Genomic DNA, 15,568 nt, shown 5'->3' with positions numbered 1-15,568 from the left:
TAATAAAACAATTAACCCAATTAACCCTAACCCATCCAACCTTAAGGTTGGCAGGCAGGCAAAGAGCCCAAGAGGCCTTTGCATTTTTCATGAAACCTCATCCAAAGGGAGGATGAGGTTTCATGAAGGGTTTAATAATTAAATAAATATTTTTTCCACACTTCATAAACATGTCCCAGCTCATGTGACACTGTCACATGAGGGAACATGTCTAAATAATTTTCATCTGTCTTTATTGAAAGCTTTCATTCTGAACTTAATCCCCCTGAGGCAGCTTCGTGACTCAGAGAGACTTCTGTGCTCTTTTGCGCGCATGCGCGAAAGAGTGCAGGCCCCGACTCACCGTCCTCCCCCGCCCGCCCACGTAAAATGGCAGCGCGCAGCCGATCGTGGGCAGCGATTGACTCCACACCCGTGCCTGCTCCTGACTGGCCCGCCCAACGGGCAGAAAATTCTCCCTTTGATGTTTTGATTGGCGCAAAAAGTATCTCTCCTGGTACTGTCTGTGGAAATGTGGTAATGGACCTTACATCATATAATGTGTACTGTGATTCTGCTGCTAAGTTCCCTTAATGCAACAAAGAAATATTCAGAATGTAACATAAGAAATAGGAGCAGGAGTAGGCCATTCAGCCCCTCGAGCTTGCTCTGCCAGTCAATAAGATCATGGCCTTCATCAACTCCACTTTCCTGCCTGCACCACCACCAACCCCAACTCCCCCACCCCGTCCCCATAACCCTTGACTCCCTTGTCAATCAAATATCTGATTAACTCAGACTTGGATATACTCAATGATCCAGCCTCCATTGCTCACTAAGGGAGAGAATTCCAAACACGAATGATCGTCTGAAAGAAGAAATTCCTCCTCATCTCCGTCTTAAATGGGAGACCCCTTATTTTGAAACTATGCCCCACAGCTCTAGATTCCCCCACAGGGGGAAACATCCTCTCAGCATTTACCCTCTCAAGACCTCGCAGAGTCTCATTTGTTTCAATAAGATCACCGCTCATTCTTCTAAACTCCAATGTATATAGGCCCAACCTGATAAATCTTTTCTCATAAGACAACCCCTTCATCCCAGGAATCAGCCTAGTGAACCTTCTCTGAACTGCCTCTAATCAAAGTATATCCCTCCTGAAGCAAAGTAACCAAAACTGCACACAGTACTCTAGGCATGGTCTCAGCAGTGCCCTGTACAGTTGTAGCAAGACCACCCTATTTTTAGACTCTCTTATCCTTGTAAAAAGGCCATCATTCCTTTTACCTTCCTAATTATTTACTGTACATACATGAAGACTTTTTGTGATTCATATAGAAGGACACAAAAGACTCGCTGTACTGCAGCATTCTTCTGTCTCTCTTCATTTAAATAATATTCTGTTTTTCTATTCTTCTTGCCAAAGTGGACAACCTCACATTTTCCCACATCATACCCCATCTGCCAAATTTTTGTCCATTCACTTGACCTATCTATAATCCCTTTGCAGACTCTTTATATCCTCCTCACAACTTGCTTTTCTACCTATTTTTGTATCACCAGCAAATTTAGCTACAATACAGTCAGTCCCTTCATCTAAGCCATTGGTGTATTGAAGGGCCTAGACTGATCTTGGCAACATTCCAGTGGTTTGCCAACCTGAAAATAACCCATTTATCCAATTCTCTGGCTGGGATTTTCCAGCCTCATCATGATGGGAGATTCGGCAGCCAGCTAAAAGTCCATTGACTTTCGGTGAGCAGAGAAGGAAAATCCCGCCCTCTGTTTCCTGTTAATTAGCCAGTCCTCTATCCATGCTAATACGTCACCCCCAACACCATATTCTCTGAAGATGAGTCATACGAACTCGAAACATTAACCCGGTCTTTCTCTCCACAGATGTTGTCAGACCTGCTGAGTTTTTACAGCATTTTTTACTTTTGTTTCAGATTTTCAGCATCCGCAGTATTTTGCCTTTACCATATTCTCTTATCTTGAGTAGTAACCTCTTATGTGGGCACTTCATTGAATGCCTTTTGGAAATCCAAATACACTACATCTACTGGTTCCCTTTTATCAACTCTGCTTGTTATATCCTCTAAAAACTTTAACAAATTTGTCAAACATGATTTCCCTTTCACAAAGCCATGTTGACTCTGGCTGATTGTATTGTGATTTTCTAAATATTCTGCTGCTACCTTTTTAATAAAGGTTTCTAGCATTTTCCCAATGACAGATGTTAGGCTGACTGGCCTATAGTTTCCTGCATTCTGTCTCCCTCCTTTCTTAAACAAAGGTGTTAGCTTTGCAGCTTTTCAATCCACTGCAACCTTTCCAGAATCTAGGGAAGCCCAGGAGACTTGTCAGACTTAGTCCCATTGTTTTACCATTACTTTTACTCTAGTGGTAATGATTGTATTTAAAGTTTGTATTTATAGTTTGTAGATTGTTTGTGGTTTGTGGTATTGTATTTATAATTCCACCCCCTCCATTTTGCCTGTTGATTTTCTACTATTCTAGGGATGCTTTCTCTGTCTTCTACTGTGAAGCCAGATACAAAATATTTGTTCAAAACCTCTGCCATTTCCTCAGTTCTCATTATTAATTTCCCAGTTTCATCCTTTAAGAGACCAATGCTTACTTTAGCTACTTTTTCATTTTTATATATTTGTTTATGCTTTTACTGTTTTTTTGTTTCTTGCTAGTTTTCTTTCGTAATTGTTAAGTACTCACAAAAAGATCAATCTGAGTTTAATTGTTACTTGTTAAGCGAACGTTTTAAAGACTGGAAAGTATTCGTAACGGATACTTGAGAGCCAAAACTGAAAGCTGCTGTTGACTGGTTACTTTGCTATGCGAGGCCTCCTGTGCCAATGAGAAATCGGCAGTATAGCAGTCAGTCAGTGTCCTTACAGCATTGGACAACATGTGCTGAACTCTTATCCAGTGAATTCACATTCAGGGCATGGTATCCATACCTTGTCCAGCTCTTTCACACGGAGGTTTCAAACATTGATAATGGAGTCGGGGGGAGGGGGGTGCTGGAAGGAAGATGCTCTAAAACGCAAATGAGGCGTAGGAAATCTAAATGACCAATGAGCGCCAACCCGAGATGGAAGCTGCTGGAGGTATATAGGAGAATGGAGTGAGTGAACAGTAGACAGAAAGAGAAGCTCCTAGCTTTAATGTGCGTCACATTCCTTGTACGCGAAGCATCACGTGGTGGCTAACTGTCCCAGTTTTCTTTGCTCCCTGACACCTCCAAACTCAGCTTTTAGCCTGAGCAAGATCTTAACCAGGAACCCAAAGGAGAAAACATTCTGGGCTGAAGGACTCGAGTCTGATCAAGTAAGTAGCAACTGATCACAGAAAGCAAGTTTACGAAAAATCTTAATCCTTTATTGAAGAGTTCGCCATTTGAAAATAACTTGAAATGCTAATACTGATAATTTCAGGTTATGTATTTTTTTCTCTCGCTTTGCAGACCTGAAGTGGTATAAAGTCAACTTTTTGCCCGCCTTTCTGCAGCGATGTGGGCTGAGCTGTACTGTGAGTACAGGGCAGTCAGTAACTGTATGTGACCATTCCATTCTATCTAGTCCCTACAGGCTGTGTATGGGCAAACTCGGATCTTGTCGCCTCTTTGTGCAAGTGGCTCGAAAGCGATGACAGCTTTCTTTAAAACCTGGGAATCGCTGCAGGCACAAGCCGAGTCCAGCTCGAAACCACCAAAATGAAACCCAGCGAAGGGAGTCGGAATTGTTTCAAATCGCGATTTTCATCCAGTTAAAGGGTCGTTCCGAGAAAGGCAAAAATGTAACGACACCACAGAGAAAGTTTAAATCATGAAGATGGTACTCTGAGGAGCTCGAGTTGGTAAACGGGTTTTGCTCAACATTAAAATAGGATTGCGCCCCGGTGGACGGATTCCTTCCTCCGGTTTCAACCTGTCGACACGGGCAGCATTATATGCTCGAGGAGCTCGCTCTTTTATCCAGGTGAGAGTTTCACATTTAATGCGAAGGCAATAAAATATACAAACCCAAAACCTCCCTTCGTGCCAGAGAAACAGACTGTTTAGCGTGCATTATATAAAAAACTAACAGCGAAAACAGATTGCCGTAGGGTGTTGCTGTGAAGTGTAAATGAGGATAGATTATGTGACTGTGTCTCTTTAATTCTGAGTTAATTTCTAATAGCTTTTTATAGAGTAAGTGGTGAAACGGCTGCTGTCAAATGTGAGGTGGATTCCCAAAGCTTGTGAATTGGAAGGATATCAAACTACTTGCTGCAAAAGACGATTCCGTGTTGGTACTTGTTGCAAATTGAAATAACACATTAGGATTTAGGCTGGCGAGCAGAAATGAGAGGATCTCCGTATAGTTTCCGAGGCGCTGCAGCTCTGACCTAAATAGTGATACAAATAAAATCTTGGAATTGGAAATTGAAGCCCTTCGTGCGTGAAACCACCTCAACAGCAAACCCAACAGCGGTTCTCCCGGAGTCTGTTAGAACGGCTGGAACAGGACAGGACTGTATTCCACTCAAAGGACCACATAGCCTTTCATCAAATCGGCTCTTTTTTTTAAAGGAACATGCACAACCCCGGTAAACAATAAACATTGATGTGCGGGGCATAATTGGAATGGGAACAAATGAGCTTTACCTAGGACTTAATTGTTGTTAAACACGGCTCAATTTTTATTTATTTATTTTTAATTAACTCAATCCAAATCCAATATAACCCTCTAAAGACTTAAATAATGGATGGTACAGCTAGAAGAAGTAAAATATCATTTGAAAAGAAAGAAATTGACTGACCTTGCCTAGAATAGATAGTTACCACGTTAGCAGAGAGATGGTTAGTTAGTACCTCAGTCAGAGTCATAGGCAGTGGAATTTTCTAACAAAGCAGTTTCAATCACTGATGTGAACTGCAATGGCTAGACTAAAAAAAAGGAACCATTGCTGAACATTAATAGTAAGTATGAAAATAGCTCCTGCAGTCTCATCTGGTTTATTCCATTTCACTCAATTCCATTTTCATGCAGAATTTCTCTCGTCTGTATTTAATACTACACCAAAGTATCACCAACAATGGTTGGTTATTTGGCTATATTTATAGGACTGTTAATGTCTTTCCTTTGTCAATTCAGATGGTGGTGCAAAAGAAGTCATCACTGATAACTTTCTCTCCACTGTGATCATGGTGCAATTGGCAACGTTTCCACTTCAGGCAAAGCATAAAGTAAAATAGGTAGTGCTTGTGTTTGATGAAGGGCTACCTATCAACTTTGCTGTCATCTTCTAATGTCTCTGCTTTGATGTCCAGCTGAGTGGGATTGCCCCTTTCTGGTTGTACTGTCACCTATCCAGTCATAACCAGACAATCTCCTGCAATGGCTTGTCTTCACAATCCCACACAGTTCCCTCTGGAATTCCCCAACGATCTATCCATAACCCTTTTCTCAGCTGCATACTGAGACATTATCTGAAGGCATGGTGTCAGGTTCTACATATATACTGGTTCTACATATATACATACAACTCTACCTAATCATACTACTTTTGACTTCCCCACTGCATTTGCATTGTCAGCGACTTGTCTGACATCCAGTTCCAGATGAGCCCGTTTTCTCCAGGTAAACATTGTGAAGGCCGAAGACATTGTCTTTGGCCTAAGTCACAAACTTCATACTCTCACCACAATCTGCCTCCACTAGCGCTTTCTCAGGCTAAACCAGACTGTTGACTCTCAGTCCAGCAGTGCCTGAAATTTAAATTTCCGCCTGTTTGATCAAAGCCCCCCCATTGGCGTACCCTCCCTCAACCTCTCCACATGAAAAGTTATCTTATTTAAGTTAATCTTTTAGGCATCTTAGTATCCCATTCATTGGCTTGGTGTAAATTCTTGTGTGATTACACTTTTGTGAGGTGCCTTTGGACTTTTTTACCATGTTAAAGACACAATGTTAATGCAAATTATTTTTAAGAACCACAAGCATTACAGCCACCGAATCACCAGTTAATGCAATTTTTAACATTTGTCCCAATGTACCATGGCATTCTCAACATTAGCAATCTTGGAATTATCAGATTGAATCTTCCAGGTTAAATTTAGATTTTGTTTCTTTACAAAAATTGATCTGTCTATATATGTTAAATGCATGTTCCACATGTATCATAACACTAGTTTATCTTATAGGTTAAGACTTCTGTTCCAAACTCCAGAACATCAGTTTATTCATTCCACGTCAGTCAATTATATTTACTTTGTTACAATTTTGTTTTCTTTCTCTGTTGATCAGCCCTTAGTGGACCACAGGTTAAAAAATATTTTGTTTCTTTGGTCAGCCATGAGGATTATTCTAAGGATCCAGAACCCTGTGTGTAACAAAATTAACTGTCATGCGATGGCTTATGAAAAATTTCCCCAAAGCACATGACTTGTATTTATGTTATTGTAATCATTATTAAAGCCACAATTCTAGACATTTATTGAAAATCCCATAAACACCTGGAAAACTAAGGTCCTCTTCCAACCAGCTCCCACAGCACAAAACCTCCCCATGTCGAGTAAGATCAATGGTGAGATCCTGGAAAATGTAGACCATTTTCCATATCTTGGGAGCCTCCTCTCAACGAAGGCAGACATAGATAACAAATTTCATCACTCCAAAGTGCCAGCTCAGCCTTCAATCATCTGAGAAAAATAGAATTTGAGGACCAGGATCTCAAATTCAAGACTAGCGCCATAGTTTGCTGGGCAGCAGTGATCCCCATGCTCCTATTTGCTTCGAGGACTTGGACAACATGCAGCAGGAACATCAAAGCACTGGAGAAGTACCACCTGTGGTACCTTTGCAAGGTCCTCCAAATATGGTAGCAAGAAAGACAGTTCAACAGCAACGTCTTCTTCCAGGCCAACATGCCCAGCATCCAAGCAATAACCATTCAAAACCAGTTCCACTGGTAGGACATGTTGTTCATATGCCTGATACCAGAGTCCCGAAGCAACTGCTCTATTCAAAACTTGGTCATGGGAGGAGGCTTCCAGAAGGACAACAGAAATACCCTAGGAGTGTCCTCAAACCACCCCTGAAGAGTTCAAACATCCTTGCTGACTCATGGGAGTCCCTAGCTTGTAACCGCCCAAAATGGAGACGGTTCATTTGGGAAGGCACCGAACACATAGAGACACTTCTTCAGGAACATGCAGAGGTGAAGTTGAGGCATTGGAGAGAGTGCACAAACCTCCCAACAACTCATCTACCCAACCATCCAAATACCACCTGGCCCACATGTGGCAGTGTTTGCAGATCGCGCATTGCGCTTATCATCTCAGAATCTACTGAACTGGAGTGGAAGCAAGTCATCCCTCGATCCCGAGGGACTGCCTAAGAAGAAGAACAAAGCCACAATTATTGAGTTGATAATCTATACTTATTGAAGCAGTTCATAGTATCATATGATTTTGGAGTGAGGCAATCTAATACTTGCACTAAAGTGTAAAATGAAGGAAGTAGTGCAATGCTAGCATTTCAAACATTTTACTTCCTCTCATAGTCTTCTATAGAACTAATAGTACTCAAGGTAATGTATAAATAGTACAGGAGATAGAAGCAGATTATTTTCAATAGCTGAATGGTCAAGAATGAGGAGCTATAGATACAAGATTAAATGTAAGAGACTTAGAACTGAAGGGAAAAGAATTTCTATAAACAATTGTGAGTTCCCTGGAATTCACTTCCAGAGACAGTACTGAGGCAGAAATTGTTCCAACACTCAAGATTAGACTGAAGGAAATTGATAGAAGTGACATGGCAACTGGGCGGATAAATATCACCAGAATTGTTCGCTTGCGTGGACTGATTGGACCAAATGACATGTTCCTACTCTGGAACTGCTGTGTATTTCAAGGAAAATGGAATGCTTTTGAAGCTATTGACTATACAAAAAACACCCAGGTCAAATATAACACAAGACAGCAGTAATGTCTACCAATTTTACCTTGACAATGTGCCCAAATTAGCAGGTCATCTGCTCCTCCGTCATCATAACTGTTTCCTGCATTCTCTAAATTTAAAGTGAAGATTGCTAAATTATTAACAATACATAACTGTTTACACATTTCTTAAGTTACAAGTTTCATATGTTATATTTAGTGCCAGCTGTATAAAGCATTATTTTTCAAAGTGACCTGCATCCAAACAACTTGAAAATTATTTCTCATTCCTAAAAGGTGTTGGAAAGAAGAAATTCCTATTTGATTTCTCAGAAATAGACCTGAAGCTAGTCCTCAGTGACAATGTGCTATTGTCACTCAAATTTTATACGAACTTAATTACTAATCTGCAGGAAGACGAATGCCATAATCCAGGAAGTTGCTATACCACCATCAATCAGCATTGACAATTTGACGCTGAAGGTTGTTGATAGCTTCATGTATCTAGGCTCCACAATCACCAGGAATCTGTCATTTGATACTGAAATCAACACTCGCATTGCAAAAGCTGCAGTTTTATGTCTAAGCTGAGTAATACAGTGCAAAGAGTCAACAACCTGACCAAGAACACCGAACTGCGAAACTACCAAGACTGAGACCTCAGTGCACTCCTCTACAATGGTGAGAGCTGGACAACATAGGTAGGCAAAAAGGCCGAAGATTCCTCCTTTGCTGTCTCAGATGCATCTCATGGCAGGACAAGGTGACCAATTCCAAAGTCTAGAAGCTTGCTAATTCTGTCAGCAGATATTCATTACTAAACCAACAGAATCTGCACTGGCTCGACCACACTCATTGGATGGATACAATGAACTGGCCACTGGATCATGATCTGCTGGATATTCTCACCTCTGCTACAAGGACAGCTGTAAGCAAGATATGAAGATGATAGACATTGATCCAGACAAAATGGGAGACCGTTACTGATTAACTTGACCACTGGAGGCTGACTGGAGAAGAATTGGTAGAGGAAGGAAAAGTGGAATGCTCAGCTGGCCGAAAAGAGGGACCAGAGAAGACAGATGCTAGTGAATTCTGCATTATCTTGGCCCACTGCCTTCATCCACAACAAATATGGCAGAGACAGCCATACCAGGGTGGGACTCCTGAAACACACTGGGCGGCGTTTAGCACAGTTGACCGTCATGAAGCAAACCATCAACTCACAAGACTGAAGGCTACAAAAGCAGTTAATTATTATTTTAACTATTGAACATCCAAAGAACTTAATTTTTTTCCTCTTCCCATCCTGCGGCTTTTCTGTGCCACCCACATTTATGGTCAAGAAGTCAATGTGATAATTGACCATTAAGACTCTGAAAATTCTGCTTATGAGAGTTCTTAACATGATTGTGCTTCAATTTTTCATTCCTCTGTGGGAAGGTGGTGATTAATTCCATGTACTATATGCCCACAATGGTTTGGTTGCAATGGTCATGCAGCAAGAGGTAAGAATTCCTCTGGTTGCTATGTGCAGCACAATTGTTACTGCATTGATGCAAAATTTTTCTTTGATATTTTTAATGAAACAATAAACACATTTGAAATTAAGATTTTTCTGATTTCATTAGAAATATCTAACCGAAGAAATCTTCACAAACAGATGTAGATGTCAGTACAGTTAGTGACCAGAGAAATGCTTAACCCAGCATGGGAATCACCAAGTGCAAACTTTCACAATGCCAATTTATGCCCAAAGTTTTGTTGCATCTGGGCTATCCATAATAAGCTTTCTTTTTAATTATTGGGTATTAATAGAGTTAAAACATCTTAGTGTAATGGGACAAGAAGGATGATTTGATATCACTGTGCAATACTTTGTTAATAGTAAATTTGAAGCAATATGAATTTCTCATTTAATTAAATGATGTTCCTCATTTTATCGCTTAATCAACAGAGCCCCTGGGAATAATAGTTTTGAGTTATGGTAGATGGTTATTTGGAGAATGCATCTTGTGCGCATTTACAAAAATTCAGCTCTATTATCTGAAGTTGTATTATCCTATTTTTACATTCAAGGAAGAAGACAACACAATGATAGCAACAGGGGGTGTAATAACAGGATTGGCAGCCCTGAAGAGACAGGACTCGGCTAGATCACAGCACTTTCATCCTCCTCCTCCATCTTCTGCTCCAGAGAAAAGGAGACCTAAGCGTAAGCCCGAAGCCAATATTGTTGTAGTAAGAGGCAAAATCAGACTCTATTCACCTTCAGGATTTTTCCTTTTTCTTGGAATTTTAATCTTGATGGTTGGGATTGCAATGGCTCTCCTTGGTTATTGGCCGCAGGAGGTAGATAAGAAATATCCTGTAGCTTCAAAATCTGGAATTCCAGATAATGGGTCTCATGTGATAACAGACCATGCTGGAGTATTAATGGAGTTTTTTGAACAGCACTTACATTCTGATAAAATGAAAATGATTGGCCCTTTCACCATGGGGATAGGGATATTTATATTTATTTGTGCTAATGCGATTCTACATGAAAATAGGGACAAAGAAACAAAAATAATACATATGCAAGATATTTATTCCACTGTCATTGATATCCATAGCCAAAGAATTAAAGAGCAAAAACATATGAATGGGGCTTGGATTGGCCACCCTGGGAATTCTGATGTCAAATGTCCTGACAACCAATGTGCTGCAAAGCTGGCTGCTAATGTTTTATTGTCATTTTCTGGGTCCCCTACTGATGGAATCACTCCACAGAAATGGAATGCTTATGAGGAAGAGGATGGCCTACCTAAGGATGTTAATACACTCTTATACCCCAAAACCCTAAAACCATCAGGCTCCAGCTACAGGCTTCAGACAGAATCTCAAAAAGAGAAATGTAGCTATCTCAAAAAGTGTGAGACAAAATCTATTGTTTCATCATCTATCAGTGCTTTCACACTCCCTGTTATTAAACTTAACAACTGTGTGATTGATGAGCCTGAACTTGACAATATTACAGAGGATTCTGACCTCAGTAAAGGTAGGGTTAAACATATATCAATGACATCTTTAACAGTACCGTCAACTGATATTAATGACTCCTATAAGCCACCAAACCCACGTTTGTTAAGAAGCAACACCACTATAACAGGTGGAAAATCGCTCAATGCATCTTGTGCATCCATGGGAATATTTCTATCACCAGGTTTCCCCAAGAAAGAGTTTGGATCAAATACTTCCCTTCACATGTTGTCCTGTCATTCGAAGTCTTTAGACCTGGAGAGAGGTTCCACAACGCTTACAGTACAAGCAGAGCAGAGAAAGCACCCGAGCTGGCCAAGGCTTGACCGTAGTAACAGCAAGGGTTATGTGAAACTGGAAAACAAAGAAGATCCAATGGACACGCTACCTGTACCACAGGCTGCTGTAAAAAGCAATTATACAAATAAAGAGAAATTACTTATGATCTCAAGATCTCATAACAATCTAAGTTTTGAAAATGACGAATTTTTAGGTAACAATTTAAGGTGTGGAGCTTCAGAAACAAGGTTTTGAAGGAGCATTGGTTTCTATCATGTGTTTATACTTTAAGGCACTTTTAAAAATGTATTTATGTGAGAAGTGCATGTCTATTTTAAAGAGATGTTATTTTCAATACAAATTAAAGATTGAATATTTGTAGATTGTGATCTGAACCCGAATCTTTGCATCAATGAGTTTTTTTTTTTCATGCTGGTTTTGAGTGTCGCAGACATATTTCATGCTGTGTTTGTCAGTTCTGTATTACCCAGCTGCTCAGGTATTGATTGAGTTTAAATCTCAGTCCAGACAGACAATAACAACAGCGGAATAGCGTTTACCTTTACTTTATTCCTCATACCAGATGAATAGATAGAATTTATAAGTCTAAAGTGCAAGTGGCATTAAATCTACACTAAGGAAGTATTATTTTAATGTCCATGAAAATTGATTGAATGATAAATTGGGTTGTGAATGGATGTACTTCCAGTACAAAACTGAAGTCTGTGTATTGGATGTGAGTTTGCCAGATACTTTGCAATTAATTGCATATTAGTGTCCTTAAAATACATTTTGCTATTTTTGGAACAAAATAAAATGTTGCATATCATATAAATTTTGTTTTACATGTTTCTATTTTATTAATCATCAGCAATCATTTGGCAATCAAGTGAGAAGTAACATGCGCGCCACACAAGTGTCAGGCAATGACCACCTCCAACAAGAGAGAATCCAACCATTGCCCCTTGATGTTCAATGGCATTACCATCACTGAATCCCTCACTATCAACAGCCTGGCGGTTACCATTGACCAGAAACTAAACTGGGCTAGCCATATAAATACTGTGGCTACAAGAGCAGGTCAGAGGCTAGGAATCGTGCTCCGAGTAACTCACCTCTTGACTCCCCAAAGCTTGTCCACTATCTACAAGGCACAAGTCAGGAGTGTGATGGGATATTCCCCACTTGCCTGGATGAGTGGAGCTCCCAAAACACTCAAGAACTTGACACCATCCGGGACAAAGTAGCCCACTTGATTTGCACCACATCCACAAATATTCACTCCCTCCACCCCTGAATCAAAGTAGCAGCAGTGTGTACCATCTACAAGATGCACTGCAGGAACTTACCAAGGCTCCTTAGACAGCATCTTCCAAACCCACAACCACTACCACCAAGGAGGACAAGGGCAGCAGACACATGGGAACACCACCACCTGGAGGTTTCCCTTCAAGTAACTCAAGATCCTGACTTGGAAATATATTGCCGCTCCTTCACTGTCACTACGTCAAAATCCTGGAACTCTCTCCCTAACAGCACTGTGGGTGTACCTACACCACTTGGACTGCAATGGTTCAAGAAGGCAGTTCACCACCATCTTCTCAAGGGCAACTAGGGATGAGCAATAAATGTTGGCCCAGTAAGCAAAGCCTACATCCTGTGAATGAATTTAAAAAAATCATTTGGATCTATGAGAATAGAAAACTTTGTTGGTGAAAGGCGCTTGTCAGCAGGAACTCGACCAGTGGAAGGTGGAATATTGAGTTACAAGCTCACCAGGTCCTTCCATTTAACGCAGTACACAAGATTTCTGATCTGGATGTCCACCATCTGTACTTAAAGTGCCACAGAATGTAGCAGAACTTTTATTAGGCAGCTCAGTTTTATTCAACAACAGGCATAATATAGCAGCCATTGTTTCCATGTCTTGCTGTCTGATACTAGGTTTACCTCTTTAAAAAGGACATTAAAGGCCAGCAACATACATTGATATTTTTGTTGCCATTCTACTGCAAATTATGCACCTTTACTGCTTTTCCATGACAGGATCACGAGAAAACCAAAAGGTGACATGACAAGGAAGGTGTCACTGGTACTAGGTTACCTGCACTGTCACTAGGCCTTTAACTTTATCGACAGGGGCTCTGACCCAAATTTTTAATTCCCCTCTGGCCACAGGGGAGGTGCCAGAGAACTGGAGAACAGCTAATGTGGTTCCGCTATTTAAGAAGGGTTGTAGAGATAAGCCAGGGAACTACAAGCCAGTGAGTCTCACATCAGTGGTAGGGAAACTATTGGAGAAAATTCTGAAGGAGAGAATCTATCTCCACTTGGAGAGGCAAGGTTTGATCAGGGATAGTCAGCATGGCTTTGTCAGAGGGAGGTCATGCCTAACAAATTTGATTGAATTTATTGAGGAGGTGACCAGGTGTGTAGATGAGGGTAGTGCAGTTGATGTAGTTTATATGGATTTCAGCAAAGCCTTTGACAAGATCCCACAGGGGAGACTTTAAAGAAGGCAAGTGCACATGGGATACAGGGTAATTTGATAAGGTGGATTCAAAATTGGCTTAGTTGCAGGAGACAGGGGATGATGACAGAAGGATGCTTTAGTGACTGGAAGCCAGTGCCCAGTGGCGTACCTCAGGGATCTGTGCTGGGTCCCCTATTATTTGTCATTTATATAGACGACATAGATGACTATGTGGGAGGTAGGATTAGTAAGTTTGTGAATGACACAAAGATTGGCCGACTGGTTAACAGTGAGGCTGAGTGCCTTGGGCTACAGGAAGATATAGACAGGATGGTCAAATGGGCAGATAAGTAGCAGATGGAATTTAACCCTGAAAAGTGTGTGGTGATACACTTTGGAAGGAGTAATTTGACAAGGAAGTATTCAATGAACGGCACGACACTAGGAAGTTCTGAGGAACAAAGGGACCTTGGCGTGTGTGTCCATAGATCTCTGAAGGTGGAGGGGCATGTTAGTGGGGTGGTGAAAAGGCATATGAGACACTTGCCTTTATCAATTGAGGCATAGATTACAAAAGTAGGGAGGTCATGTTGGAGTTGTATAGAACCTTGGTAAGGCCACAGCTGGAGTACTGTGTGCAGTTCTGGTTGCCACTTTATAGGAAGGATGTGATTGCACTGGAGGGGGTGCAGAGGAGATTCACCAGGATATTGCCTGGAATGAAACATTTAAGTTATGAAGAGAGGTTGGATAGACTTGGGTTATTTTTGTTGGAGCAGAGAAGACTGAGGGGGCGACCTGATCGAGGTGTACAAGATTATGAGGGGCATGGACAGGGTGGATAGGGAGCAGTTGTTCCCCTTAGTTGAAGTGTCAGTCATGAGGGGACACAAATTCAAGGTGAGGGGCAGAAGGTTTAGGGGGGGATGTGAGGAAAAACCTTTTTACCCAGAGGGTGGTGATGGTCTGGAATGCGCTGCCTGAGAGGGTGGTGGAGGCGGGTTGCCTCACATCCTTTAAAAAGTACCTGGACGAGCACTTGGCACGTCATAACAATAAAGGCTATGGGCCAAATGCTGGTAAATGGGATTAGGTAGGTAGGTCAGATGTTTCTCACGTGTCAGTGCAGACTCAATGGGCCGAAGGGCCTCTTCTGCACTGTGTGATTCTGTGACAGGCTTAGGCACAGCTTCTTGGTAATGCCTCTATAAGATAAGTTGGTCAGGGAGGCAAGTTGAAAGGAAGCCTGTTTCTATTCCTTATCACACTGATGCATGGTTAGTGGCAGTCAAGGTCATCTTTGCCCCTGCAGCCTTCCAGGCTAGCATGGATGATATGTGCATTGTTGGCCAATTAGTTGCTAACCAATGTATGAGCCAAGCCATTAATGCACCAATGAGCAGCTCCATTACTTTCACCTCCTTTCCTACAGAATAGCAACAGAAGATTGATAGCCTGGCCCAATCTCAGCACTGTGCCAGACTTCCTAATAAGCAGGGGTTTACTTATGACATTAACAAGCGCATTTCGATAACAGATTGATGCTTCTCCTCTGGTACCACCATTTATTCTTGCTCATCCATGCGTTATGACTTCCCTTTACTAGCTCCTCCTGTTCACTGGGCAAGATTTTAATTCACTCAAAACCCATCCACTTGCATGGAGTTAAAATCAGACCCACTGTGTGTAGCTACTTTCTTTGAGGTGTACGTAGCTGTGCCAGTACTAACAACTGTTGCTATGAGTGACAAAGGGTGCTGTGAAATTTTGACTTGCTCAGGGCCGCTCACAGGCTTCTCTTTTAGGCCTAGAATAACAGAGGAGAAAAATATATTGGAATGCTAGTTGTGAAGAAACACCTACATACAGGA

General features: G+C 41.3%; 1 protein-coding gene across 2 annotated transcripts; it reads left to right on the top strand.

Annotated features, from left to right (window-relative positions):
• The first annotated feature begins 2,985 nt into the window (after positions 1 to 2,985).
• tmem200a (transmembrane protein 200A) lies at positions 2,986 to 12,059 on the top strand. 2 transcript variants are annotated; one of them, XM_041187486.1, is made up of 3 exons: positions 2,986 to 3,327; positions 3,579 to 3,977; positions 10,004 to 12,059. In XM_041187486.1, the coding sequence occupies exon 3, from the start codon at positions 10,019 to 10,021 to the stop codon at positions 11,477 to 11,479; it is 1,461 nt and encodes a 486-aa protein (XP_041043420.1). In that variant the 5' UTR covers positions 2,986 to 3,327; positions 3,579 to 3,977; positions 10,004 to 10,018; the 3' UTR covers positions 11,480 to 12,059. The 2 variants fall into 2 exon arrangements, with proteins under 2 accessions (XP_041043420.1, XP_041043419.1); XM_041187485.1 differs by having other exon boundaries at positions 3,464 to 3,977.
• Positions 12,060 to 15,568: the final 3,509 nt, after the last annotated feature.

Source organism: Carcharodon carcharias, chromosome 5, assembly GCF_017639515.1.
Source record: "Carcharodon carcharias isolate sCarCar2 chromosome 5, sCarCar2.pri, whole genome shotgun sequence".
Classification (NCBI taxonomy): Eukaryota; Metazoa; Chordata; class Chondrichthyes; order Lamniformes; family Lamnidae; genus Carcharodon; species Carcharodon carcharias.
This window is presented reverse-complemented; position numbering and strand designations above follow the sequence as displayed.

What these genes read in the sequence shown, in the direction of transcription:
- tmem200a (XM_041187486.1), top strand. Translation starts at nt 10,019, where the DNA reads ATGATAGCAACAGGGGGTGTAATAACAGGATTGGCAGCCCTGAAGAGA.